The sequence below is a fragment of the Anser cygnoides genome, chromosome 2 (assembly GCF_040182565.1).
Source record: "Anser cygnoides isolate HZ-2024a breed goose chromosome 2, Taihu_goose_T2T_genome, whole genome shotgun sequence".
Taxonomy (NCBI): Eukaryota; Metazoa; Chordata; class Aves; order Anseriformes; family Anatidae; genus Anser; species Anser cygnoides.
In genome coordinates this window covers 149470016-149497849 of record NC_089874.1, presented here as the reverse complement: position 1 = coordinate 149497849, position 27834 = coordinate 149470016, and the positions used below count along the sequence as shown (strand labels likewise).

Below are 27834 nucleotides of genomic sequence, written 5' to 3'. Positions count from 1 at the left end.
CCCAGGGAAGTGGTTGAGTCACCATCCCTGGAGGTCTTTAAACAACGTTTAGATGTAGAGCTTAGCGATATGGTTTAGTGGAGGACTTGTTAGTGTTAGGTCAGAGGTTGGACTGGGTGATCTTGGAGGTCTCTTCCAACCTAGATGATTCTGTGATTCTGGATAAACATGGTGAACAGAGGAAGACTGAGGACCTCACGCTGTGGCGTGACTGTACCCAGAGGTGACGACGGCACGCTCCTGATGCTTTTCGTGCTTTTCTCCCATGCAAAACCCCCTTTGGCCAGCTAGGGATAGCAATGCAACGGAGGTCAACCCCTAAAGGCCTGCACCCTCCAGCAGCACCGCCGCCAAACCAAGCTACCACAGGCACCCCGTGCTCTCCTCCTCATCCTGGGGCCAACAACCCCTCAGGGGCCAAGGTGGGGGGGGGGGGGCGGCCATTTCGCCACCAGACGGCGGCGGCAGGGGCCCTGCCGGGGACTCCATTTCCCATGGAGCCGCGGGGGAGGCGCGGCCCCGCCCGGCTGTCAGCGGCCGCGCTGCAGGTTGATCGCGGCGGCTGCAGATGAGCCGAGCCCGTGCGCGGGCGGGGCGGGGGGGGGCGGCCGGGGCAGCGCCGCCGGGACCGGGGCCAGGACCGGGGCCGGGGTCGGGACCGGGCTCGGCGCACTATGCGAGGCCGGGAGGATGGCGGTGGAAGGTAAGGAGGGCTCGGCGTCCCTTCGCCCGCCGCCCCCGGGGGCCCTCCCGTGTCTCCTCCCCTCCGGGCTCTCACCTGCGGCGGGGACGGAGCGGCTTTGGGGGGCGGCACCGGGGGTGCGCGGCCATGGCCGGCCCCAAAACGGGGGTCTGGGGGGGGGGCAGGTGGGGGGGGGGCGGGCTGCGAGCGGCCCGGGGCATGCAGAGCCCTGGGGGGTCGGCCCCGAGGTGCCGCCCCGTCGGGTGGGGGCGGCGGGTCTGCGCCTCCCTCCTTCCCTCTCTCCCTCCCTCCCTCTTTCCCTCTCTCCTTTTCCTTCCCTCCTTCCCAAATGCCCCCCCCCCCCCCCCCAAGGCCCTGAGCTCCCCCCCCCGGGCTTCTGCTCCCCGCTGCCGACCCTCGGTGCCTTCCCCACCGCCGAGGTCGTGAGCTCCAGACAGCCCCTGGCCCGGGGATGTGTGCCCCTTTGCCCCCCTTGCCCCCCCCGCCTTCCCCCCTTGCCCCATTTTCCTTCCCCAAGCAGGAGGTGCCCAAATTCAAGGGGAGAGAGCTCGGTGAGCGGCCCGGCTCCTGGGGCAGGTGGCTGCTTCGTGGAGGTCTTCTGGTAGGTGCCACGCTGGTGGGTGCGTGGTCCCTCTCCGTGGAGCTTTTGGGGCGTACATGGAGAGACGTGGGTCGGCGTGTGGGGAAAGGTGCATCTTCCTGCTTGCTGCCTGCCTCCGAACTTCGTTGTTTTCTAGCACTTAAGAGCGAGGCGCTGGGAATTCCTGCTTTCAGGGACCGTCTCGCTCTCCTCTGCGCCCACAGGAGAGCTGTAGGAGTCCATGGTATGAAAACCAGCCCCACGGCCTCCCCCTGTGCATAGCCTGGGGTATGTCGCTGTTTTGGGGGACGCTCAGCTTCAGGCAGCCCTCGTTCAGCTCCTGTTTCTCAGGTATGCTGAGATCTGTGGGTCCGTCTGAGGCCACCTGTGCCCATGAGGATCGTGCTGAAGCTCTTTTAAGTACCCGAGTGAGCAGCACAAATTAGTGCCAAGCTAAAATTTGGCCAGTGGACACCTTAGCATCCCTGCGAACCAACTTCCCAGGCAAACTTACATTAAGGTAAATAAAACCACTGTGTCTCAAAAGGTGTCTGTCCCGAGCTTCCAGCCTCTCCTTAAGTCAAACAGATCCTTTATGCCCAGGGTGCTTTGTTGAATAGCGGTTTTGGAGACCGTAACAGTGGAAGGAAGGTAGTGGTCCTGGATAAAAGCATTTCTTCTTCTGTGGCAAAAACTTAGCAGTGTGAACTGCGCATGCGTGCCTGGTAGTGGGTAAGTAAATGAAACGGACTGCCATGCACCAGATGGTTCATACGCCAGCAGCAACCCCTCTTTCTGTGTGTCATCCTCCTTTATTCACTTGAAGTCCTTCTCAGTCTGTTTGCTAGATTTTTTCAGGTCTGGAATAATTCCTGTCATATCTGCAGTGCCTTCCATCTGAGAATCCCTAAAAGCTTTGTAAATATTAATGAAGGCAAGCTCTGCTAAACCTTTGGGAAGCAGTGCCTCTCCTTTCTCTTGAGCTGATTTGGGATTTGTTTCCTCTTTAACCCCTTCTTCCCGTTTCCTCTCCCCAGGACGCACCCCTGCTGTGGGCTCTCAGAACAGGCCTTCTCGTCTGTATGTCCCACTTTCCCCTCGCTTTGTTTTCTTCCTCCCTCGACTTTTCTTGCCTTTGTGCTGCTGCACAATTCCGTCCCCCTCCCTGGCACAGCGAGGTGACTCCTTACTTCTCCAGCACAAGGAGCCTTGTGGCTGTGACTACTTTCTGTCAGCGCAGTGCGTGCACGTTTAAGCCCTTTTCTTATCCTTAATTTTCTTTTGGGACCGGGCTTCTTTGTGCGAACGCGCTTAAAAGCGTGCTTTTATCTTAATGCATGTTGCACAATATTGGAGCCCTGGGTGTGGGCCCTGTGCTTTTCATGACCTGTGCCTCTTGGCTGGTAACGCATGGCCCTTTTGTTAGGGAAGCCGAGCTTACCCTGTGTCCCTCGTGGCTCCTGTCACCACAGCATGTGGATTGTACTGTAGTCAAAAGTGAAGCTGCTGTGGAATTTTCCAAATTCAAAGAGTTTTGGAGAAAAAATGCCAATTTGCTGAACTCAATGTCTTGGACTTAGGAAACACAAACTGCTTTTTTTTTTTTTTTAGTTGATTTGTTTGTTTTTGTTGGAAAAAAAAAATGTTTTCCTGCTTTGCTGCTTGGGATCTTGAGAGCGTAACCTTCTGTACATCAGCTCTGGAAGCTTGGTAATAAGGAAAGCCCTGGAAACCTGGCTTAAGTGGAATTCGTCCGGCCTCTCAGGCTCAGCTGGGAGCTTGGCTAGCGTGGACTTCCTGGGCCTTCAGAGCTTTTTTTTTTTTTTAAATTTTTTTTTTAGTGTCACGAGGCTTCTGGACTGCCGGGCCTGCTAGCTGCTCGCGCGGGCTCACAAGCGGCTGGCTCTAGGACACAAGTGGCAGGGAGTGGGGGGGTCCCTGGGGGCACGAGGGAACCACAGGTCCTGGAGCATGGGAGTTCCTGGCGGGAGCCAACATCCGCTGCCTGACCAGCTCTGCCACTGCTATTGTTCTGGGGAAAACGCCTGGTCGGCAGCCTCAGCCACGAACCCAGAGACTTTTTTTTTTTTTTTTTTTACCCTCTTTTATTTCAGAAATGCTCCATGTGGCCGAAATGAAAGCGTTTCGTAACATATAGTTTGCGGAGAATCTTTGGGGGGAAAAAAAAATCAGACTTTATTTTTACAACCTGTTGAAATCTTCCCTGGGCTCAATTATTTTTAATGCTGTCTTAGGATGGATTGCTGGAGTTTAGTTATGGTAACAAATGTCCAGCAGTTTACTTAAAGAAAACATCCCAATTTTTTTTTACCGGAATAGCTGACAGAGATGGATTTGCAAATATGAAATAGGAATTTGGAGGATACCAGAGTTCCTTGGCAGTTGCATAACACATACCTGAGCAGGGGTTCAGAGGGACTCAGCCGGAATAGAGTTGGATCTTGGTTCACTCTACTTGTCCCAAAAGAGATCTCGTGGACTGGGTGGTCCTTCAGGCTTGTAGTATCGGTGCTTGGGATGGATGAACATATCGGTGTCTGTGTGGGGAGAGAGAGTTTGCTCTCCTTAACACGAGCCCATCTAGATGGGAGCACTGCCAAGGTAAGTCTAATTTTAGACCTAGCAGTTTTGACAATGTTCCTTTAAGTGTTTTCCTCCCTCTAGTAAGAATGAAAGAACTAGGTCAGAGCCAGTCGAAAAAGGCTTTTGATCCCTGCAACAGTGTTCTCAAAAATATGTTATTATTTTTTTTTGCTCTTGTGCAGCAGAGGAAAAGGGGAAGAGAGAATGGTGACTTCCCCCCACAATGCTTCTTGCGCAGGAAAGCAAGAGACTGACAACAGCCAGCAGATAATGTATGTGTGCAGGTAATCCCACACAGTTCTGTCAGCTCCCCTGCAGCTCTGACCTGCAGTATCTTGCAGATTTCTGAGCAAAAAAAAAAAAAGTGCTAATTATGTCATGGAATTATTTCCTAGCAAGCGTTTAGTGAAGCTTGGTCTAATGCCTTCTCTTCCATGCGTGTGCTTTGGAAAGTAGATGCGTATGTTCATTGCTAGTCTCCTGAAAGCTGATGGAAAAAAAAATTCTTTCCTGTCCTATGGCTCTTCTGCAGTGGTGGATCTGCCTGCTGGAGAATGTTTTTCACTAAGAAGCAGAGACTTGTTGACATAAAATGACAGAAAGGCTCTGGCCTTGCCCCTTGGCAGTCCTGAAGGAGACTGGAGGCTCGGAGGAGTTGGGAGCGTTATGGGGTCTGGAGCCAAGGCTAACTGCTGCAAGACTTGACGTTTTTTGCAGCCTGTAACTGGTCTCTGTCAAAGCAGTCCTGAATTTCAGCAGTGTGATACACCTGGGTGGAAAGCTTGAGGTGCTCAGCCAGCTCCGGTGGATATTGAGTGCTGCCACGTGTTTCCTCAGAGCCTTGAGATACGGTGAGCTTATAACTTGCAGTGCCAGCTCTGCCAAGAATGTTAAAGCAAGTTCAGGACCATCAGAAAGAGAGCTTTTAGTGAGTTTTAGTGTAGGTAACCATCGTGCTGTTCCACAGTGTGCTCAAAAGTACAACTGTCTTAACAAGTTTACAGTTATTCAGCATTTCCTTGCACCTAAACCCACTCCAGGCTCAGACTAGATGTCTACACACCTAGGATTTCATGGAATCTGATCTAATACATGTTTTTTTCAGCAAAAATGCTTTGCCTAGCAAAGAAGTCACAAACCCTGCCATTCAAAAATAGTCTGTGCTTCCCTCGGTGCTCTTGTTTTCTTTAATAGTTTCCAACCACTCCTTAGCTTGAGGGGCTCAGGCATGTGGCTTGGAAGGAGCTGCCAGAGCTGATGTATGTGTCTGCCTCTCCAGCTCAAAGTGTCCCATCAGATTATAGCAGAGGAGATTGATAGGACCAGCGGTGGCAAGGCAAGAGGAAGACCTGAACTGCAGCCTTTGATCTTCGTGCTGCTTCTGTATGTTACTTGGTGACCATTTATTGTAAAAATGCCTCAGCAGTTATGGGATTCCAGGCTGGAACGTAGCTCTTCTTCCACCCCCTTTCACGTGGCTGTCTTCCTGTTAGGCAGTAACATCTGTGCTCCTCTTTCTTGCTCAGCAGCAGCCTGACTTTGGAGGATAAGGCTTCCCTTTGTGCCCCCACCTCAGTATGCACGCAGCTTGGTGGCAGCGTGCTCCTCTGTGCTGAACCACTCCTTAGCAACTCAGAGAGGAAGGCTCTACCTTTGAAAAGTCAGCTCTGTTGCAGTTCCTTGCATCTTTCAAAAGATAGATGGTTAACGATCCCTCTCCAGAGGAATACTGTAACTATCTAAAGCCAGAAGTCTGTTTTGGACTTCAGGCTCTCATTTTCAACAGGTACGCTGCTCTTCTCAGGCATCGTAGAGGGAAGCTGCAAGCTGAAGTTCAGGAGGTGCATTGTGGCAATCAGACACCCCAAAATTAAGCTGTTGCAATAAAGAACGGCACTACGTTGAAGTTTCCTTGGGTGAGTTTAGACTGAGTGGCAAGGGGATATGATTTCAGGTTGTGTGGTCATTTTCCTCCACCTGCTTTTAGAAATGAACTCACATTAGGCAGGAATCAAGACAGTTTAGGCTTGGCATATCACTGCATTTTCCTTGGAGGAGATTTTGTTGTAGCACAAGTGTACCTGAAAACTCAGAAGCGTTTTCAGGTCAACCAATTCCGTGACTGTTTGTTCTTACCCTTCAAAACACCTGGAAGACTCCAAAGCTCCAGGAGGACATTGACTGATATAAATTGGCTGTTCTGATGCAATGGAATCCCATCCCAAGGATCAAACTTGTCTGGTGGTGGCAGTGATGTATGGGCAAAGGAAAGAACGGTGCTTTGAAAGTTCATGTACTTTCTCTACCACGAAGAGAAAGCGAGAGTGCGAGTGACAGAAGATAGATGTTATTTGCATTTCCTAACGTGCTGCTGGAAAGCACTGACAAAGCCTGTAGTGACACTGTAGGATCCCAAAATTCTTGCTTAAATGGAAGTTATGAAACAGAATTTTTTTGATTTTTTTTTTTTTCCCCTCGAGATGTCCAAGCAAGGTAGGTACCATAAAGGAGACTGTGTAGCTTTGTTCCTCCCACAGCTCAGTTTATGAGGGCAGGGCAGGCTGTTTGGAGCCAGTCTTTTGGACTTTGCAGGACTGCTTTGTCACAAGGTTACGACAGGAGAGCAGCAGTGAGAAGCACCGTAGGTAAGGCACTGCAGCCAGGTGGGAGGTGTCAGAGTTGCAGATTGGTGCAGGGTTTTCAGCTGATAGCCCTGGGGAGGGTTCTGTCCAAAATATCTTCTCAAGGCTTGCCAGCGAGTGCAGATGTAGGTGTCTGGGTAGCACTGGGAATCACTGTTTTGCCAGCTGGACTTTCAAAGTGCTACAGCTAACTAGTAGAGCTGTCGGAGGGCTACTGCTCAGTGCCCAATCGAGTTTTGGGGTTAGGGGTGCTGTGTTTGGTTCTGGTGCTAACTTTCTCTGCTGTCATGGCTGAGACAGCTTTAGCCTCCCAGCTTGTGCCCTGTCCCATCTCTCTGGTCTCTCTCTTTTTGCTCAAAGGATATGATCTTTGAGGCAAGGGCTCCTGTTTCTGTGAACAAGAGGTACTCAAAGGTTGGACTGAGCAATCCTATGGTGCGTTATTTCTCATGAAAGCTGTTGCCTTTGACTGGATACAGGTGTTTAGCCTTGAAGATTAAGAGCTGAACTACTCATCACTAAATTATGCGCTCAAAGCATGCAGAGAATGTAGAGGGAGTAGTTCTGGAAGGTGCCAAAGGCAAAGGTGGAGAAAAGGGCCAGAAAATGGAGTAATTTTGAAGTCTTCTGGAACCGTCTGTATGGTCATGGTCAAAATAGCAAATAGAATTTAGGAACTATGAGGAAGAGCTCAAAAAAAAGAAGCAAGGAACGTTTTTTTACTATTTCTTTGGATATTGCTCTTCTATTCTCAATGCTCCATTTGTTTTTTCTTGCCACACCCCAAAAAAGACACAGGGCTGGAAGGACTACAGAAAAGGGCCATCAGCTGGTTAGCGATACAGTATGTTTTTTGAGGGAAGGTTCTGGTTCTTTAACATGGAAAAGAGATGACCATGAAGAGAATCCTTAGATATTGAGTGGTTTGGAGAAGGTGAAAAAGGAACTGGTTCACAAAGCAGAACAATGAAGGTATAGGCTTTTGTGCTTAAAAGAATAATAGTTTTTCAAATTACACCATTTCTAAGTTCAACCTTGGGTCGTTCCTAACACGCCAAGGCAAGTTTAATTCATGTACCTGCTGTTCTCGCGCTGTTCCCTTGAGTGGTGGCATATGGGGCAGGACTTTGTCAGACCCATCCTGATGACTTCTATGAGAAAATCTGACTTGTGTGCATCTGGAACAACCCCACCCAGCACAAAAGCCCGATTTGGACTGAGGCTGTACAGTCCCTCTCCTTTGCTCAGGGTCCTCGTTCTCTCTCCAGAAGTGTCCTGTGGCAGAAGGACAACAGAGGATGGTGAAGGAGGTGCTGTCAGTAGCTGCATGTTACCCGTCCGTGAGCTCAACTTGGCTTAAAAGAGCAGGTTCGTCATGCTGGACAGCAGGAGATCGCTGTAACGTGTGCTGCTCCTGGGTGAGGCAAGCAGGTGGGCAGCAGGACTGAATGTGGGCTGAAGTGAGCTCTGCATTCATCTGTGGGATCTAAAATGCTTGCAGGGAATATGTGGCTGAGTAGGAAAAGGGCTTGAGGATGAAATTTGGGGTGGATTGTAGCCTGTCTTTAGTGCAGTCCTATCCACCTCTGTCTACCTTGTTTGGTTTTCTTTTGGTAGAGGGCATTTTAGCTGAGCTGATTTGCTTCTCTGCAAATATCCTAGTAAAAGCAAGAAACAGACTTTAATAATGCTGTTTCAGAAATAAAAGGAATTTTAATGTGGGTAAATAGAAGCTTTCTCCTGGATTTTCCTCCAGCAAAATAATTGCATGCTCTCAGCTAATGGTTTGTCACTACAAGAGTCAGCTGTGGTACTGGAGGGAGTGGGACACAGTGGTATGAGTAAGCTGTAGGAGGTAAAGAATTTTGCCGGGGGAAGGCACGAAGGCATTTCCAGGCTCCTTCATTAAATGTGCAAGGGAAGGGATAGCCTTGAGGACCGACAAGAGGTGACTTAACAGGCAGTTGAGAGAAAGACAGGACTGGAAACAGAAGTCAGCTGCCAGATTGCGACTAGTTATGCTAGTGGGAATGGGTAACTGTTTCTTCCTTTGCATTTTGATGACTTTGTGCATCGTATGTAGGACAGGGAATAAAGCCTGGGTCCACAGCTGAATTGCAGCCGTTTCTGTTGCACGTGCTCAGCAGACACCAGCTTTCATTAGGTGCAGTAGGGCAAAGGCAAGAGATCTGTGGGGTGCGTGGGACAGCGCCCTGCCGATGCTGTAATACCTGTGTGCATCTGGGCTGGGCTTGGTACGTGCTGGATGGGCTCGCTGGGCTGTGCCACTGCTTGGCTGTAGAACTGGGTAGTAGTGCGGTTAGGATTGGAAGCTTTCTTAGAAATACAGGCTGTGGTTGACCATGACTTGCTAATCTCTACAGCAAAAATATTTAGGAGCTCATTTGGTGACCACAAGACAAGTTTGCTCCAGGAGTAGTGGAACCAATGAAGACTTGTGTCTCACCCAGTTGAATCATAGCATCATTAAGGTTGGAAGAGACCTCCAAGATCATCTGGTCCAACCACCCCCCTACCACCAATGCCACCCACTAAACCATGTCCCTAAGCACCACGTCCAACCTTTCCTTGAACACCCCCAGGGACGGTGACTCCACCACCTCCCTGGGCAACCCGTCCCAGTGCCTGACTGCTCTTTCTGAGAAGAAATGTCTCCTCATTTCCAACCTGAACCTCCCCTGGCTCAACATGAGGCCATTCCCTCTGGTCCTATCACTGGTTACCTGTGAGAAGAGGCTGACCCCCAGCTCCCCACACCTTCCTTTCAGGCAGTTGCAGAGAGCAATGAGGTCTCCCCTGAGCCTCCTCCTCTCCAGACTAAACAACCCCAGTGCCCTCAGCCGCTCCTCACAGGACTTGTGCTCCAGGCCCTTTTCTATCTAATTCTGTGTTCACTCTGAAATCCTCAGTGGGCAACAGCCAGTGGTGTCTAGTCGGGAGTTTGCACAAGTTGTTTGGTGTTGACTGCAATGTATGGTGGATTCTTTTCCTCCAGTGAGAGCATTAATTCAGCTCTCTTCCCCTCTGTCTACCTCCTGATTTGTGTTTTTCATACTCGGGCCTCTTACCTCCTGTAACATCCTCTTCGACTGCAAGGCTGTGCATCTCACAAACCTGTCTGAAATCCAGGGGAGTTACTCAATTTTCAGGAGTTACTTTGCAGTACTGACATAAGCCTTCTTATTAACAATGTTTTGCAAAGTGATTTTATCCATACTTCAAACAATGGATTACAGCACATAAGAGTTGGTAGTATGTTCTTGTGTATACATGATGCATGTTACTTATTGACCTTTTTTTTTTTTTTCCCCACTAAGATCCATTTTACTATAAGCTAATTTCGTAGCTCTTTAGTTCCCTGTCTTTGTCACCATTTTCTTCTTCCTGTATACCTGCGCTGGGTTTATGATAGACTTGCCTTACTCACCGAACTGGCCCATTTTTCAATGAGCCTCTCTGTTGCCAGTGTGAATTCAAGAGCTGCTTGCACCAATTGTACGTGTATTAAAATAGAATGAAAAAATGCTTCAGAAATAATTTGGCTACCCAGCCCTTGTCTCTGCTTTTCATCACGCGATCCTGTTGCTGTTACAGAAGGCAGATCTTGCATTGCCGAGGCTCCAGGGCCTGTCTAGCCCAGCGATAGCCAGTGCAGGCTGTGTCCTGAAGAGCAGGTGGAACAGAAACCTTTTGGTTTACAGCATTGCTACAGTCTGTGAAATAAGAGATGGAAAGTGGGTATTGCCTTACATAAAATAAATGAGTAGTTTCCAGTAGGAAAATTGTCAAAAATGCAAGAGTAAATTTCTTAACCGAGTAGACTTAAGTGAATACAAATTCTGGTGGGACAAGGGTCTTTAAAGGCAAACTTGACATACACAAAAAGATTTCTCATTTTGGACTTGGCATTTCTGTTCAGTAGACAAGTAGGGAGTATTTCTCCTCTTTATACACCTAAGATTTGCATGGGCTTCAACCAAATTACAGAATTATTTGCTCAGTTTGATTAAGACTGAAACTCCGAAGATACTTGTTCTGGTTGTGTGATATATTTCTGATGCTATACACGACTCATTGCTATCAGCTGCCTCTTACAACTGAGGTGTAAGAGGTATGTGGAGTGTAGGCAGCCCTTTTTGCATTCAGCTTTCATTTTGGGCATTCTTTCTTTGTTTTTTGGAGAGAGCGAATGGCTTGTAGTATTAATTTCCTTGGCACCATGGTGTAACCACTCAGTTGCCCCGCTAGAGAGGTTCAGAGCTAGCTGCATCGGGAGCGTGGGTACTTTTAGGCTTTGCCTTGCTGTCCCTGCCTGCCTGAGCTCTGAACCCAAACCACCTGGTGCAGCTCGTCGGTAGGACCACTTCGCAAAACTCCCCGCAGCTCAGCCCTGGGTTTTGGCACAGCCCGTTTGTGTTTGTGTAACGCTCGTTTCTGATGCTGACCAGCAGAAACAGGTAACTTGGCACCGGTATTACTCCAGCAAAGTACTTCAGGGCTTCACCCTTCAAGGAGGTTTCTGGTAAGTCCACATTGTCTGTACTGAAGCAGAAGAGATCCTGATGGACTTGGGGCTTCTTGGTTTGTGTGAATGCAGCTGAGACCATTAGACAGGCAGATTGGAGAAACGGATCTAAGCAAGATCTTGAAGGTTGCCAGCAACCTGGATGGCAACGTAAGCAGCAGGATGGATTCACGTGAGGCTTTGACTACCGCTTCAGCTGGCCCAAAGTGAAGAATTGGTGGGACTGCATGGGTTTACGTTAGCTGGAGGTTGCACTGCAGGGAGAGGTAATTCCTGCAGGCAAAAGCCAGACAGTTTCTCAAACTAGGAACAGACTGATGAGGTGGATGGACCAACCAGGAGTTACAGAAACAGATTACTGTGGGAAAACTTCCTGCTAGATAAAATAGTCAAAATATTCCTATATTTTACGGCACTAATTAAGGTCATTAGTGGTGTTAGTGGTTTTAGTAATTTTTTTTTTCTTTTAAAAAACTCAGGTTTGACAATCTTGGGAATAATCCCGTGTTTTCTAGGGATGTTCAGAATTACTAATGTAGTACAAGCTTCTGGAAATTTGGGAAGGGCTTTGTGATGCAGCTCCTTCTTGCTTGCCTGGTCAATACGAGCAGCCATCTGTCTGGAACAAGACCTGTTCTCTACGTCAGTGTCTCCCTGATTCTGATCCATACAGTTGAAGTGGATTGTGAATGATACCAACCAAAAAGCCCAGTGGAAGCTGTTTGACCACTCAGTATTGAAACGCAGCACCTGGAAGTGTGCAGGAGCCTGGCTGAAAGAGCTGACCGCAGAATTTTGTGTGGTTGGAGATCTGATTGGCCTTTGATGAGGAACCAAGCCAAGATGGAAAGGTGGACTGTATGGACACAGCTCCTAGCATTCAGAGCTAAGTCTGTGGCATGAATACATGAAAGGGAGCTTGCATGCTAGCAAGTATTTTACATTTGAAAGTTTTCTAACAGTTTAGAGGTTGGATGGGTGTCTCCTGTACGCGCTTTTTGTCTCCAAAGAGCAAAAGCTAGCACATGACTGTGATGCACGCAGAACAGGGCAGATGAGTAAGAAGATGCTATTTTTACTCGATCGCTTTTCAGAATAGAGCAATTGTTATTGCGTGCAACTCAAGCACTTGCCAAGTATGCTTTAATGCAGTCTTAATTGATCTCCTTAAAATTTTGAGCAGCCAGCAGTGTTCCCACTGAAACAAGTAGCTCAGAAACGTTTGACGCGGTAGGCAGTGGAGCGCGCAGAGGTAGCGAATGATCCTGGGTTTGATCTGCTACGCCTTGAGCCCCCAGATGGAGAGACCGACTCCCCATCTGGTCACGCAGAACTTTGGATGTATCAAGGCTGACTTCTGAAGAGTGCCTTGAGGCTCGTCTCAAGATTTTCAGAGTGTCCTCTAGTCAAATGCCGGGCCTCCTCCCAGATGCCAGCAGCTTGCTGTGGCCCTTGGTGACTGCTGTGTACCATCAGGCGTGCTCTGACAAGCTGTTTCCTGGCTGTTTGCTGTCCGTGAGGCAGACGTCGATGGGAGGAAGGCAGCTAGGGCAGCAGAGCCTTCGCATTGCCCTGCGAGCTCCTTCAGAGCTGTGTACGCGTGCCGGAGGGGAGCTGCGTGGGTGCAGGGCTCTGCTCCCCATCAGCTTCTGGAGGGCAACAAATTCTCCTGCTCTATCTGCTCAGAAAGGAGCTGGGTTTGCATTCTAGCTTATGGGAAAAATACCCTGTGTTGCATTAGTTTTTCTCCTTCCCTAGTCTTTTAGGGCAGATGTGGTCATTTTTTCCCTTTTGGGTGCTCATTTTACTATTTTCTCACAGTTTCTGACTCTCCTAACTTGGCAGATCTAAGCAGCCTTTCCTTTAAAGTTCTGGAGAAGGGGATATTTTCCTGTAGATTCAGCTCTGCCATTGAGGTAGGAGTACAAGAGCACTCGAGAACCTTTGTTTTTAAATAATGGTTGGTTTTCTAAATGTAATCTGTGGATCTCTGTCATTGTGTCTGCCAGCACCATTTGTCACGCGCTTGCTGCTCCGCGGTCGGTGCTGTGCAGAGCACCCAGCCTCCCTCCCCAAAAGGAGAACGTTCCCACCGCAGAAAGCTTTCAGTCCAAGCAAAATAACAATTGTTGGGAAGCATGAAGACAGACGCGGCATTAATCAGCTCTTAGGTGGGGTTTTCAGCACGCTGCCTAGCTGGTAGGCATGAAGGGAAAGGAGAATTTCAGCAGTCTAGAAGGGGATGGAGACTTGTTACTGCGATATAGGGATGATGTATGGAATAAGATCAGGAGAGATTCTGCTTCAAAATCTAATGATGCTACTGATACGTGTATCGTTAGGCTTGTACTGTCAACTGGTATGAAGTGGGGTTTGGAGGCCTGATGAGCTTTTAAAGTCTGCGAGTGCTGAGATGGAGTTGATCTGGCAGAACGAAGAAGCGCTGGGGCTGTTGTCAAAAGAGTGGTATGGGGAAATGGCAGAGGGTGGGGGAAGGTAGTGGTAGCCAAGGGCAGGGTAGAGAGAGGTAGGAGCCTGGACAAGTATTTTAGCAAGAAACTCCCGTGTCTGTAGTTAGAGAGAAGAATCTTTTTCAGACATCCTGGAAGAGATGAGCTTTGCAATTAAGAGTCAGCTGGGAGGATCAGAGAAGTCGGGCTGTGATAAAGTCGGTGATTTGAGATCTCTTGGAAGAGCTGCTTAGATCAGTTCTAGAGAACTTCAGTCCTGGAAGCTGTCAGCCCCTCGGCCCCTTTAGCTTTGCATAGTCAGTCCTGAAGTTTTGAGCTGGTCTTATCTGGCTGCAATTATGCAAGGTGCTGATTTGAGAAGAGGGTATGCTGTTAGTGACCAGACCTTCACCTTTTATCAAATCTTGAAAGGGAGCAATTATGGTCTGTAATGACACTTTTTAAAAAAGCAAGAGCTCTGCCTGCTCTAGAAATGAAAATAAGGGATTTCGGTCTGCTAACTGAAAGTAACAGAGAACGCAAGAGAATGCTTTTTCCTTCTTTGTCTCTGCGTAGCTGAGAGCTGGAGGCAGCACTGGAGAAAGGCGATAGAGCTGGCCACCTGATGATGCCTCCTGACAGAGATGTTAGCTTTGCCAATTGACCGAGGTGATACTTATTCTCACTTCTGCATATTTTCCTCCAGTCTGCCTTCTCCCCGTGCTGAGGCTCTTGCTCTGGGCTTGCCTTCCGGAAGGAATGCTGACAGTCCCAAGCTTAGTGGTAAGCCAAGACTGTGACGGGGGGGAAGAACGAGAGATGAACTCTTTCCTTCTCCCTCTCCTCCTAGAAAATAAATTAAAAAGTTGTTTCTTTCTCCCACCCTAACACTGGCAACTTCAGAAAAGTCTTTTCTGAGGCAGTCCCTGTTTCTTTTGAACAGTCACATCTTTTCAATGAATAGGTAATGGGAGCGTATGTAGTTGCCAGCAGCCTCTCCAATTTATTTTTCCTTCTCTATCCTAAAGGAGCCCAAAATAAAGCATTGCTGAAACAGCGCTACCATTCTTTACTCTGGAAAGAATGATGGGCTAAGAGTCGAGCAGCGCCTTGCCACGTGATTCATTTTTTTTCTTAAGCCATTCAGGTGATGATTATGCTACCACGTTACCAGAAAGCTGGGTCGCTTGCTCCCTGTGCTGCACAGCAAATCGGTGCTGTAACCTAGAAGGCTTTCCTTGTCGGCTTCTGTTGTGCATCCCGTCCTCCTCCCGAATCTGTATTGTTCGGGGCCACTGGGAAGGGAGGGGTTGCAGTCCACAGGAAGCTTGCTGCTGGCAGCCTTCTTGCAGCCAGCTCGAGTCCCACCGGGCTTTGTGATTTCTCTCTGGTGAGCACTGAAAGGAGGCTGGCAGCCACAAGCTGCGCGTTTCTGGATGCTGCTGTGGTGTGTTAGCGTTCGGAAGGTGTGCTCAGGAGCCCTCCTGTTGGGCTAGGCAAGATACTTGCAGGAAAGACAGTTTGATAGGTATTTTATGGCCCCCATTCCTTACCAGGCGTCTTTCACTGCTAGTTTCCAGCCTCTGCTTGAGCAGGGTGTGCTGGAAGGGAGTGCTTTTACAGGGTGGTTAGGGTATCTCCTTTTTTTGTGTGTGTGAAGGAGGGGAATTGCAGTCTTAAATCTGGCCACTAACAGAACAGTTTCCATACGTATACTTCCATATGTATTGGGATGTGGAAGCCTGTCTTGGTGCATCACATCTATTTTTTTTCTGTAGTCTGGAGGGTAAAGTAGTCATTAGTAATGACTTTTTTTCTTTCAGGTAGGCAAATATGATCTAGAAGAGATAGATCATGACAGGTGAGTATGATCTAGGAGACAGGGATTTTTTTGGTGTCCTTACACACACACTGGAATGTAAATATAAAGCACACAACAGTCTCTTCGAAACCTCCCTTGGGAGCTTAAAAGTGTTAAAGGCTCCATCATAACAGCTCGGCAGGTTCGTGGTACGGGAACATAATGGCCACGCAGCCAGAGCAGGTGAAGCCTGTAAGCTTTGCTGCAGAAGTAAAAGGGTTTTGATATTTTTTTCTGTTGCAGAAAGAGGTTCTCTAAGGGAAAAATCAAGCAGCTGTGTTCAAGTTTAGCTCCACTGTGGACTTGTAGCCGTGATAAAAGCAAAACCCAGGGAGAGGTAGGCATGGTGTGTATCTAGAAATAAAGGACTCAAAAGTTAGGAAATGCTCCTACTGAGATTAAGGTTTAAGCGTTTGTGTTTTGGGTTGACACAGTGGTGTGGCTGGGAGAAGCAGGAGGAGGAGAGGAGTGCCTTGCAGACAGTCGTCTGTGTTCCCTCCTCAGCGGTGAGAGGGTCAGCACGAGGAGACTTGGGTTTTGCTTTGCCTGCGGCCAAGCTCCAGAATTGGTTTGAATGAAGGAAGAGAGACTTTCAAATCAAAGAGCTGCAGCTAGGCTTGGGGAAGAACTCTTTAGAGCTGGCTTGGGAAACTGGGCTCTGTAACAGCTCTCTAGGAAGGAATTGCGGATGCCTGGCCTGCTAAAATGAGACAAGAAGATGGCAAATATGAGCAACAGCCATGCAGACTGCTGCAGAGCTCCTTTCCTTTACATGCCTTTAGGTACCATTACAGCCACTCACAGTAAGAGTGAAATTTAGTTCCCTTCCAATTCTGACTTTTAGTGGTTTTCTGTGGGCCAGTGATGGATTTTTTCATTCTTCTGCAGGTAATGGGGAGATAATGCAATTTGTAATAAAACGTGGCAATTCTGTGCTTCTTTCCATCGCTCGGTGTTGTTAATGAATTACCCTTCATAATGTTCTCTTGACTTGAACATAGACTAAGTTTCCATCCCTAACTTGCAGATGTAGTTATTGTAGGCCTTGTACAAATCACTCGTTGTTTACAGGTATTTGGGTGTTTTTGAAATCCCAAGGGGGAAAAGGCAAAATTTTGGTCTTCTGGGTTTGCTTTAATTCTTCACCAAGGAATTTCTGTTATTTAGGCTCAAAGTTTTCAGTTGGATTTCAGGTGTATGGGTATTCAAAAGGTGCTGCAGCTGAAGGACCCTTTGCTTTCGGAGCCTGCTGGGGCCTGTTTTCCGTGAGAGGCTTTCGGGGCCGTTCACGTAGCTGCTAAAACTGGCAGTTCTCATTCCTTCCCCTGCTCCCCACCCTTTGCGTCTAAGCCAAGCACGAATAAAAGGGCAGCTTTTATTTCGGTTTCACATTGTTTTTTGGGTTTCTATTTGGGGCTGTCAAAAATTGCACCACAGCATAAGAGCAAGGAAGCTCGGGCCATTAACTGAGCTGCGCTAGAGGTAGCGCAGTTACCCGTGAGCAGGAATACAAAAACCTGATCCTTGCACCAAGGGAAGTCGCCTCAGGATCCGTACGTTTTAAAATCTCTGTGTGTGCCAAGAAGGTTATTAAGGCTGCTTCTCTGAGTGCTGGAACCGTGAAATTTCAGGCAGAAAACAATAAACCACCACCATAGTTCTAAATGTGCGTTTCTGTGGGATGGTTTGCATTAGTTTCCTTTTTTTTTTTTTTTTTTTCCCCCTCTGGCTGCTTTCCTTATTCTGCTATCATTAGTCCACACCTCATTATATGCTCCTAGAGAGTACATCCCTCTTGCTTGTTAGGATGGTGTGGGTGGTGATTTGCAGCGGCACAAAACGCTGAAGGGAGATAAGCAGCTGGGTGAGGCATTACTCTATGCAAAGACCGACTTGCTGTGCACAGCTTACTTACCCCACGTTGTTTAGAACCTTGCATGTTATAGGTAATGGAAAATGCAATAGGAAAACTTCAGCTTATTTGCCTGGAAAGGAGAAAAAAGGTATGACTGAAGGATAAGTACATGGGATAGATTGTCGTACACTAGTAAAAGTTGCAAGCTGGGGGACTCTGTAGTGATGCCAGGAGAATATAGTTTGACACAGAAGCCTGCACAAAATAGCCTTATACAGTGTTGCATTACCCTTCATTTTCTTCCTCAAATATCATATCCTGGATCAGTGTCAAGCTACAGACAGTTCTTTTGCCATTATCTGTCATAACTCTGTTACTGTATGGCGTTTCTTAGTACTTTGTGATAAATGTTTGCAACATTTGGGTTCTTCTTTCCTAAGCAGTGTTTTTTTTTTTTTTTTTTTTCCCAGCTATCCATTGCAATCTGAATCCGAATGGTATTGATCACCCTGTCCCCACAGAAGGCATTAATCTGCAACTTGAAGGTGAAGGAGTTGAATCGCCCTCTGCGAAGAACACCAGTGCTCCAAAAGGGCCTGAGTCAAAAGAGACACCCAAAAAGCAACAAGTGGAACCAGAAATATCTAAGGTAAGAAGAGCTGGATCCTTACTTATTGTGGTGAGTCTTTAAGAATCCAGGCATTCTGAAGTCCTGACTACTGCTTAAAAAGCATTTATCATCCTGTTAAAGACATACGAAGGTGCAAAAATAAGTCTAAGGAAGTGGGTGTTACAGAAGGGAGGTATTGCTGTGGAATTTTTTCACGCACACCGTGGACACTGCACTATTTTATTTCTCTCTATGTGAAGATAATGATAAATAATGAAATTGCTCTTTTTCAGGCTTTATGAAGACCTGTTTTCAGAATGACTTGAGTAGCAACCAGAATGGCAATAGATAGTTATTTTTTTGTTTGTTTGTTTGTTTTTCCTGGAGCAGGTAAAGGAAGAGAGAGGTTTGAATGTATGGATTTTTATTTTGATAACTGAATTCAATAAACTTTTAACTAATTTTAAGTAAAATACCCTGTCAGTTCTTATGTATCTCGTATGTCAGTGAATAAACACACTTCACAGGTGAACCATAAAGACAAATGAAGCGTCTGCACTCGTTCATAAGCTGATGAGAGTTTTGCTATTTCTTGTTTGTGTGCAATAGACATGACTGTGAGGTGCAGGTGAATATGTCTGCTCCAGACCCTTCAGGTATAGAACAATAATTTGTCATATGTTGTTCTAGTTAAGAGTGTATCTAATATAAGAGAATATTTTTTAAAAAATACTAGTAGTTTGGGAGAGATTCTTTAAAAGCCCTATCAGTCTTACTGACCTGCCTAAAAGCAGTTTTTTTGAGGGGATGAAAAGTTTCACTGTTACTGAGTCTGACACTTTGGGAGCTAGTAGAGCAAATAAAAAGAGTGTTGTCATCTCTTTTTTTTAAAGACCAAAAAAGGCTAGGTACAATAACAATTCATTCAATGACTGAAAAAATAAGAGTATTTGCTACTGTCATCAATACAGTAAATCTTACAAATAACATGCATACAGTTACAAGGTATTTCACTTTTAGAATAAAATAGCATTAAATGTTTTGAGCAGTAGCCTTAACAATAAAGGCTTGGTATGAATTCTCCATTTGGATATTTGTCTAAAATATCTAGTTATGAATGAGAACACCTTACGCTCTTTTCATTCTGTCTTTTGTCAACTTGATTCAGCTGTAAGCTTTGTTAACTAGATCCAGTTCAAGCTGGCATTGATTAAAGTCTGTCTCTCTTTGGGCTCTGATCCGTGTGGGTCCTTTCCATCTTGGGATATTCTGTGAAACAGGATATTCAATTTCATAGAATATTCTGTTTCATATTGGGATATTCTGTGAAACACTGTTACTTGTAGTCTGTTTGGGGGCTGGTGATCAAGCACATTGCTGATTTCTCTTGAGCCCTTGGCAAACAGGCTTGTGCTTAGTTGGAATCATCCGTTTAGTGTAAAGACCACCAAATTTTGGATGGGCTTTGAGATAAAGCTTAGCTAATAATGTGTTTACCCAGCCTTTCACTTACAAAAGCAATCTGACTCTGCCCTGTTTTGACCTCACCAGATGCAGATCTGCCCTGTATTGAAAACTCAAGTACGTTAAACTCAGAAGAGATCTTGCAAGCTTAGGCATGAACGAGCTTAGTGATGCCATGGGGCTTCCAGATGAGAATGGGCTCATGTAGCTGACATGGAACCCAGGCAGATCAGGCTTGTCTTTGCTTGCAAAAGACTTATTCTAGTGGAAAATTGGAATGAGATACATTGGTGATTTAATATAATGGAGCCTCTTTCTATTATGTGAGCTGTACCTGTTGGATTGATGGATGGGAAGCCATTTCCAAGGCTGTCTGCGCAAGGGGATAGCCAGGAAAGAGAGGAAGTTTACTGCTCTGAAGGTAGTGAAATCAGCCATTGGTTTCCTCAGTCTGATTACAGTAGCTTTATTTAGCATGAGTTGGGCATTCTTCAGATTTAACACAAGACCAGCAAAATAACCCCACCCCAAACTAAGCATTTTGCTTGATGGAATAAGTTTGGCATAATAATATCAAGCTAACGAAGTTGTCTGCTTTTTGTGAGTGCCTTGTTTGTAACTTTTTTTTTTTTGTGGTGTGTGTGTGGTATTAACTTTGTGACGTTTCTCATCTGGATTCATGTTATAGCCTGAGGTGGCCTGTCTTTTCAGGCTTGCTCTCCTTAAATGTCAAAACCATGTTGCTTTATCCTCTAAAATGTGAATATAGAGTTGGGATTGTCACTTGTGTGGCTTTAGGAGTTGAAGCAAGCTGTCATTATGAAACTTTATACATGCAATCATATCCGTACAGTGGAAAGATGAGAAGGAATAGAGGCAAGTATTGTAAATAAAACATTGGGCAAATCCATTTGTTCTATATTTCCTCATTGCTCAGTTATTTTTAAAAAGGTTTCTTTGCAATCCTGTACATACAGATAATATTTACACATGCTCCATATCCACAGTGGTGAGACATACATTGCACAAAGCATTGCAATGTATCGAATGCAATTTAGGCTGCCTTTATAGACTGTCTTCTCTGCTTTCAGCTTTCTAATTTGTCTTCATTGGGACCAATTCCAGCACTTTAAACCCCTGGCAGCTCTAACGTTTTGCTGTCCAAAGAAACAAACAGAGTCTCCTTTCTAATAGAGCGTGTCCTTTTTCTGTCTTCAGCTATGGTTTTGCAGAACAGTAATAATTCATGGGCTACAGATAGATTTAAAGTTCTTCTTCTGCAGCTACTGAGTTGCAAATAGGGGAATACAAGTACTTGTTTCTATATCCGGGATGCAGACAGCAGAAAGTGTAGTTTCATTGAAGGAGCTCTCATTTAGAATGTTCCTGATGAGTGTGGGATCTAATTCTCATGAACAGAGGTGTGATTTTAAAGAAAAATGGAGTCATGATCTTAGACTCTGCTAAGGAACCAGCTTGTTATGTATAAAAAATATGAGAAAGTCTGAAAAAGGCCATGATTACTCATATTTAAATTGATGTGCTTAATTCATTGAGACTCTGATAATGTACAGGAGATAATACAAATTAAGGATATTATTGAAGTGTTAAAATAGCTTTATATATTTAAAAATGTGTACTTATGGATATAAATATGTATACTTTCCTGGTCAGTAACTGTTTTTCAGTATTCAGAGTGTATAAAATAATCAGTCTGAGTGGACAGTCTTACAGAGCAGAAAACTTCACTGGAGAAAGCAAGGATGCTTCATGTATATATATTTATGTAGATAGATATAAAAAACGTGTACAAAACTTATTTAACTACCACCTTCTGCCTATCATATGTGTTTTCTGGAATTCTTTATTTTATTAAAATGCTGCTTCTTGTTGCTATGGTCTGTTTGGTTTTATTTTTTTTTTAACAGAACTCTACTCAGTAGCTCCCAATGGCCTGTGTTTATCCAGCGATAATTTAGGGTACTGAGCGTTTTACTATACTTTTCAAGTCCCATATTTCTCTCAGTGTAGGCTTTAACAGAGGAAGCCTTTCCTAACAAGGTTCAGAAAGGCCTCTCTTACAGAAATGCTAAGTTTATCAAGGCTGCCCACGTACTGCGCTCATGAAGTGCTGTTCAGTGTGAGCATGACCCCCCAAATCTGGTCCGTCACTTGTTAAAAGATCATTTCTTCAGGGAGTTTTGTTTCTTAAGTAAGGTGCGTTATATCTGATGACACACTTTATCTCATGTGGGAGCAGCAGTAGCAAATAATAAAGACTTTTTAATGTTAACCACTACAGTTAGACTTTTGTGTTGGTAATAGCAGATTTTTATCTGACTCAGAGACAAATTAACAGTCCTTTAAAATGCTCGTGAAAACTCTGGAAGGAAACTGGTAAATAGAGAGGTGTTTTGTCTTGCCTTCTGTTGATGACTGCTGTGTAGACACCAGTAAAGTGTACTTTTTGTCAGAGTGTCTCTAATTCTTTCGGTTGCTTTTGCTTTCTTTAAAAAAAAAAAAAAAAAAAAAAGCTTTTTCAAAGTGATACTGAACAACACTGGAGGGCTGACTGCCCTCTCTACCAAGAAGATGAGCATTTATCTCAGCTTTCTGGGCCCAGCTCAGGGTTGATGGGGGTGGAAGCAGCTCCTCTGGCTTCCTGAAGAGCTCTGCTCTGCCACAGGAGTACTTGGGGTGTGCATCGTTGATATTTTGTCAGTTACACAAAAAAAAAAAAATTATTCTCTAGCAGAAGAACAAAAAAATATTTTCCTGAAAAAAAAAATCCTCCAGGTTTTTTAATCAGTGGCTTCTGTTTCACAGTATTATCCTTTGTAGTCAAACTTATAAAATGAGTAGGATGGAAGAGAGGGTTTTTGCCAAGCCGCAATCCTAGGGATATGTGTAACATTACATACATACTCATAATAGCTGCTCAACCATTTTTTATTTTTTTTGTAGTTGGTTGAGAAACATCAACAGCCACCGAGTGGGTTGGTTGGTGAAGTTTTACCATTTTGCTTTGTTTTCCAACTATTCCCCTCTTCCTTGTGGTGGCCGTGGGGTATGTAACCAAGCACCCAGTTGGACTGTCTGAAACCCAAAAGTGTTTTCACCTGGCCAAGTGGAGGTTCAGCGTGGCCCCGCGTGGTCTGTTCTGCTCAGGTGCTGAAACATTTGGGGACACCTTTCTTCCTCTCTCAGCTTATCGTTTGTTTGTGACCTGTGCTGTCTGAAGTCTCAAAACTCTGCAGTGAACTCTACTTGTATCCTGAGCGGTGAAACAGGAATGCTGGGTGACCCTGTACATTTCCAGCAGCCGAGGCTGATGTTTTTATCCCTCGCTGGATGGAATGAAGTGCTGGAGGAACCCTACCTGTAGGGCAGGATTTAACTGCTTGGTTCAGAATTTAAATTGTAATTAGCCAGGGAGACAAGAAACAGATCTGTCTGCTGCGGTCCTCTAAGTCAGCTTGTTGTAGGACAAATGCCTGATTTGGAGTCCACATGTATTCTCAGTCCAGTGTGTTTTTCCCCATTCTCTGTCTTCTGTTCTTGTTATGAGTAGCGTACTGTGATGCCCCATGTTTTTTGCAGCAGGATTTTTGCATTCACCATAAAAGATCTGTCTTTTCCAGTTCGTCGTGACTGCATACCTGGGGGTTCTGAAATATCATCTGCCCTGACAGCAGCTGCACATAAGTGGGAGATCTTGCCTGACCTCATTTGTTGTGCTCTGCCCAGGACAGCGAAGGGAAAAGAAGGGCATCTGCAAAGGACCATTATTCTTTTCCTTCCCTGTCTGAAGATGAGATTACTCTCTTACTGCTTCTCTTTTTCTTCTTTCTTCCCACAGGAATTCAAAATAACTAGCTCAGTCTAATACTTAGCTCTTTAGATGGCTGTAAGTAGAGCAGATGAAATTTACTCACAGAAGACAAGACCACTATTGACCTTCCGAACTATTTGAAGAGATCCTTTACAGCATTCATCTGTACAAGTAAGTCTATTGCTGCATCAGGATCACTGATACCAGCAAGAGAAAATCCTGTTTTTCAGGCCTCTTGCAGTTGGACCGTCACCAAAAAAATCAATGAAACATTTTCGGTGCCTGAAAGCGCACAGTGTACGCACCTGAAGGAAGGCAGGGTGCTGGCCCAAGGGAAGCCTGCGACCCTGCGGTGGGCTGGGGGCTGCACAAATCCCCAGCAAAATGGTGGTTTCTGCTGCAGGGAGCGAATGCCGCCTCCGTGTGTAGGTTAGGCAAGAGCAGATGGTTACAAAGAGGCAGCTGAGGGAGCATAAGGAGCGAAATGTCGTCTCTTCAGGCTTCTATTGTCCTGTGAAAGCTATCAGTGTGAAATTTGTGTGCTTTTCCGTTACAGTAGTGTGAAAAGAAGCAGCGATTGCAGGATGTATTAGCAAACAAGTAGTAAAAAGATGGGGTAGTACTCTAGAAATAAGTGGGATGCCTGATGCTATAGGCACATGTGGGCACAGACACATTGTTTAAAAGAACTTCTCTTCAGGGAAAAAGAAATACAGATAAAAAGATGGAGCGGCTTTTAGAGGAAAAAAGCAATTCCATACAGCGTGCAGATGCATAATGTACTTACACTGCCTGTTCTGCTTGCCTTGTTCTGACGCTGCTCCACAAAGCCATCCAAAACCTCTGCTTTCACTTTGAAGCTACTCTAAGGGCTTCCCGGAGATTGCTTTAAAAATAAATCAGTATTTTAATGACACAGCTGCCTTGGTGGAGAAGAAAAAGTATAGAATTGTCCTTTAAAGAAAATAATAGAATACTGATTAGAGGGATTACAAAATGTATTATGGAACCAATTTAGCATTTAAAATAGGAAAGCAGTTTAATGCTTCACTGCTGGCACTGTGAGTTCTGCAAATAGTGCATCTCATCTGAGTTATAACCGTAATTTCATTAATCTGCCACATGTGTTTGCTGGACACTTGTGACAGAACTGATTAGCAGTTGCTGTAGTCCACCTTCCTCTCTACAAGTGGGAATTTTTTTTCTTTACCATTTTTGAAAAAAATGACATAATTGCTTAGCACTGCAAGTGAAATGTGTCACAATCACAAAAGGGGTGTGTGAGCGTAATAGCCCTGATAGTGTCTGAAGGGCATTTCTTGTGTTATCAACTTGTCAAGCTTTCACTCAGTGCAGAGGTGCGCTAAGGAAGGAAGTGATTTCATTAAGGGTCTGGAAAAGGATGGCTGGGGGCAGAATGGAGTCCGTCTTTCCCTCGGTTGCGATGAGTGGAATTAAACTTGTTGATGATGAGGGCAACTTAATTTAAGTGTCTGTGTGTAAGCTAGGTATCTAAACTCCTATTATTTTTTGCTGGAGATCTAGTCAACATACTCAGAAGAGCGTAGAGAGGGTTTAGATTTGATCCGAAGTGAGCAGTGCTCATCAGAGTCTGTTTACGCTGTATGGGACTACGTTGACATGTGAATTTAGGTATCCTCATCTCAAACTGAACTCTGTACTCAACCTTACTAGCTAACGAGCCTTTGTTTGATACTGAAATGGTTACTAATGTCTAGCGGAGGTGAAATGTGTTAGAAGGCCGCATTTCAGAAATTGTGTTTATCTCAAAAATCATACATTGAACACTTAGGATGGACTAGACACGTGAATACAGCTGTGTTCAGTATGATCTTCTAGCAAGCAAATGCTGCCTAATCTGGAAAAAGTCTGTCCTTTGGATTAAAAGGGAAAGATTGGAGTGTGTATTCGCCCCCCCCCCCCCCCTTTTTTTAATAGGTCTTGGACTTTAGAATCTGTTACTCTTCCACGGAAGTGAAATTCCTGATGTGTGGATCAGTTTTTCCAGCTGTAGAAAGAAGATGATTAGGATGAGCTAAAACTGATGGTTTTACTAGAAAACTAAGACTTGGAATAAACTTGCTACCAACCTTTTCTTGTGCGCGTGTACATGTGTAACATGGGTTCTCCAAACGCTTTGCCATGTGTGCCTGAAACCTGGGAAACATTGACTTGGGCAGGATGCTCCAGAATAATAAATGCTGTAGTGCATTTTCTGCATGTTCTCATTCTCCTCCATGGAATAGATTCTCCAGCTGTTTTCCGTGGTGGGTAATGGTGAAGGCCTCCTCTGGTGCTTTGTTTGCTGTACATCCAATTAAAAGAGGGTTTGATGTAGGACACTGTTCCGCCACAGTTCCCAAAAAGCACAGTGGGGTTTGGTATATGCTGCCTTCTGCAAGCCTTAATTAATTTTTGATGGATGGTGTAGATGGGATTTTCCATTTTTGTAAGGACTTTACTTTGGGGAGGATTTTGGAGAGCTTCCTGTGGCTTGCCTGTGATTTCGATTGGAAGTATTTGGTGGCTGGGGACTTACCAGCACGTGCGTGGTGTTTGGTGCAGGGGGATACCTTGTCTCACTGAGGGCCTCTAGGCATTGTAAAAATGCTGACAAAAACACCTGAAATCAAGGATGCTTTCTAGTATGCTTTGATTTCACATTTTGCAAATACTATGGTTTTGGCTGTTTCTGGATGTGGATGGCAGTCAGAAGAGTTTCTGTTTTATCTCTGCTCCATGTTCAGCTGCAGATTACTGTGTAGCTGTTGTGCCAGTGCAGGCAGCGGAAAGATAACTCCCGAATGTCCAAGACAATATCTTCTGTGATGCTTTGTATTATCAGTGAAGCAAGCAGAAGGTAAGGAGAACATCATGCTTAGTGAGAGACAATTCTTCCCTTTCCTCCTCTAATATTTTAACCAATTAGTAGGTAGCGTGGGGTTCCTATGACTGATTAAGAGTGATGTAGCGCTTACTCTTGCTTTGCCTGAAATGGGAGATGCCGATCCTGGTTCTTGTGGAGCATCGCTACCAGAGCCCACCTAAGCACGATTATGTCTGAATAACCAGCAGGATCTGCTCAGGGCTTCCTGGCAGTCTGACTGTGAGTTTGCAGCAAGAGCTCAGCATGGCTTTTGGGAGACATCTACACCCATTTTGTATCTCACAGCAGCTAACAGATGTGATCTTTCTTCTTGCAACCCCAAGAGCTCTACCAGCAGAAGCAGCAGCAGCAAACTACCGGGGAGAGGGAGCAAGGCCACTGCCTTGGGTAGTAGCACGCTGTTAAATTGACCATTTCTCACAACAAAAACGTTGCGTTTCCAGCTTGCCTAGAGGTTAACCATACAGCAGTCATCAACACTTTCTGAAGTAAGAATTCCTCTGTCTCCTCTATCCCCTAATTCCTCACCCGGGGTTCACAGACATTACTGGTAGGGACTGTTCGCAGAAGATGTAGTTGGTAGAGTGAATATTTCTAATTTTATCAGTGTCTAGGAATGAATGTGTTATGACGCATCAAGCTGCAACTCTAGGGTTAAATGTGTCCTTGACATGCATATTTAAAAATAGAAAACCTTCAGCTCTGAACAAGGTAGAGTTACTGCTCATCTTGAGGCCTTTTTTCATACCCTTTACATATGGCATCTTGTAAGTGGGTATTATGTTCTGCCTATTTCCCTTTTTTCTCTAATGTCTGTAAGTGCATCCATCAACTACTGATGACTTTGTTGACCTAGACACCCTCGACTTTTTTTCCTTTTTTTCCTTGCTTTAAACAAAAGTGTGATAATAGAGTCTGTATCTAATGGTTTTGGAATCACTATTAATTCATCTTTCATTCAAGGCTGATTGCTTTCAATCTTAGCAGCACACTTCAGATTGCCAAGGATTTTGTGAATGTTTTCATTATGGAAAAGTAGATGTGACTGAACTTCAGCATACCTTTGCTGATACACCATCCTTTCTGTAAATACAGCTTGTGTCTAAGTTTGAAGATTTTTTTAACTAATTGCTGTCCTTGCTGATTAAGTAGAAAAACATTTTCTGGTACAATTTCTATCACAATTACATCTTCTCCTTCAGATGTGACTGTCTCAAACATTTCTCTTCTGGTGACTCAGACATTTTGCTCTTCTTTTGGTTTGTGCTAAAGGAAAAAATAATTTTATTGTCAATATTTCATATTTAAATGTCATTGGTGATATTCATAGACCCAATGAGGAAAACTGAGACTGTTATTCCATGTAGTAAGGTTTCCCAAAACTTTTACTGCTGATTGTAGAAGAAGATTCTGAAAGTGAAGTGCTTGTTAAGGTTCATGCTTACTCAACTGTCACTGCTGTTTTCTTTTTCTGTAGGGAAGGCTACTTTATGACTTGCAAACTGTAGCTAGTTGTTTGTAGTAACTAGTAGCTGAATGATTATTTGGAAAAAGGGGTTTTGGCCTAATAATTATCAGTGTTTTCCTTAGCTGTTATTTAAGTTTCCCTTAATATCTGGTGAAATAACTTTGGTATTTGAAGCGTTTCATTTTTAAACAGTATTTCTGAAGAACAGTGCCAAATGAGGTGCTCAGATCAGTGTTCAGCATGGTGATAAAATCTCAAATTCAGATGAAATTCAGTTACTCGTGTGTGTCCATTAGAATGTGTTGCCTGTT

The 27834-nt window shown here is 45.2% G+C and overlaps 1 protein-coding gene across 11 annotated transcripts in view; it reads left to right on the top strand.

The window, feature by feature from the left end:
- Positions 1 to 530: 530 nt before the first annotated feature.
- The window catches only part of SAMD12 (sterile alpha motif domain containing 12), a 175165-nt gene continuing 147861 nt past the window's right edge, over positions 531 to 27834 (top strand). For 8 of the 11 annotated variants that reach the window (XR_010828771.1, XM_066990689.1, XM_066990686.1 and 5 more), the window contains exons 1-3: positions 531 to 703; positions 7798 to 7960; positions 17712 to 17890. Coding sequence is in view for 10 of the 11 variants with exons in the window: in XM_066990689.1 (XP_066846790.1) it covers positions 569 to 703; positions 7798 to 7960; positions 17712 to 17890 (477 nt within the window). In the remaining variant the exon portion in view is untranslated. Of the gene's footprint in view, positions 704 to 4069; positions 4172 to 7797; positions 7961 to 14830; positions 15387 to 17711; positions 17891 to 27834 lie in introns of those variants that run through there. The other 3 variants (XM_066990684.1, XM_066990683.1, XM_066990685.1) reach the window with 3 other exon arrangements.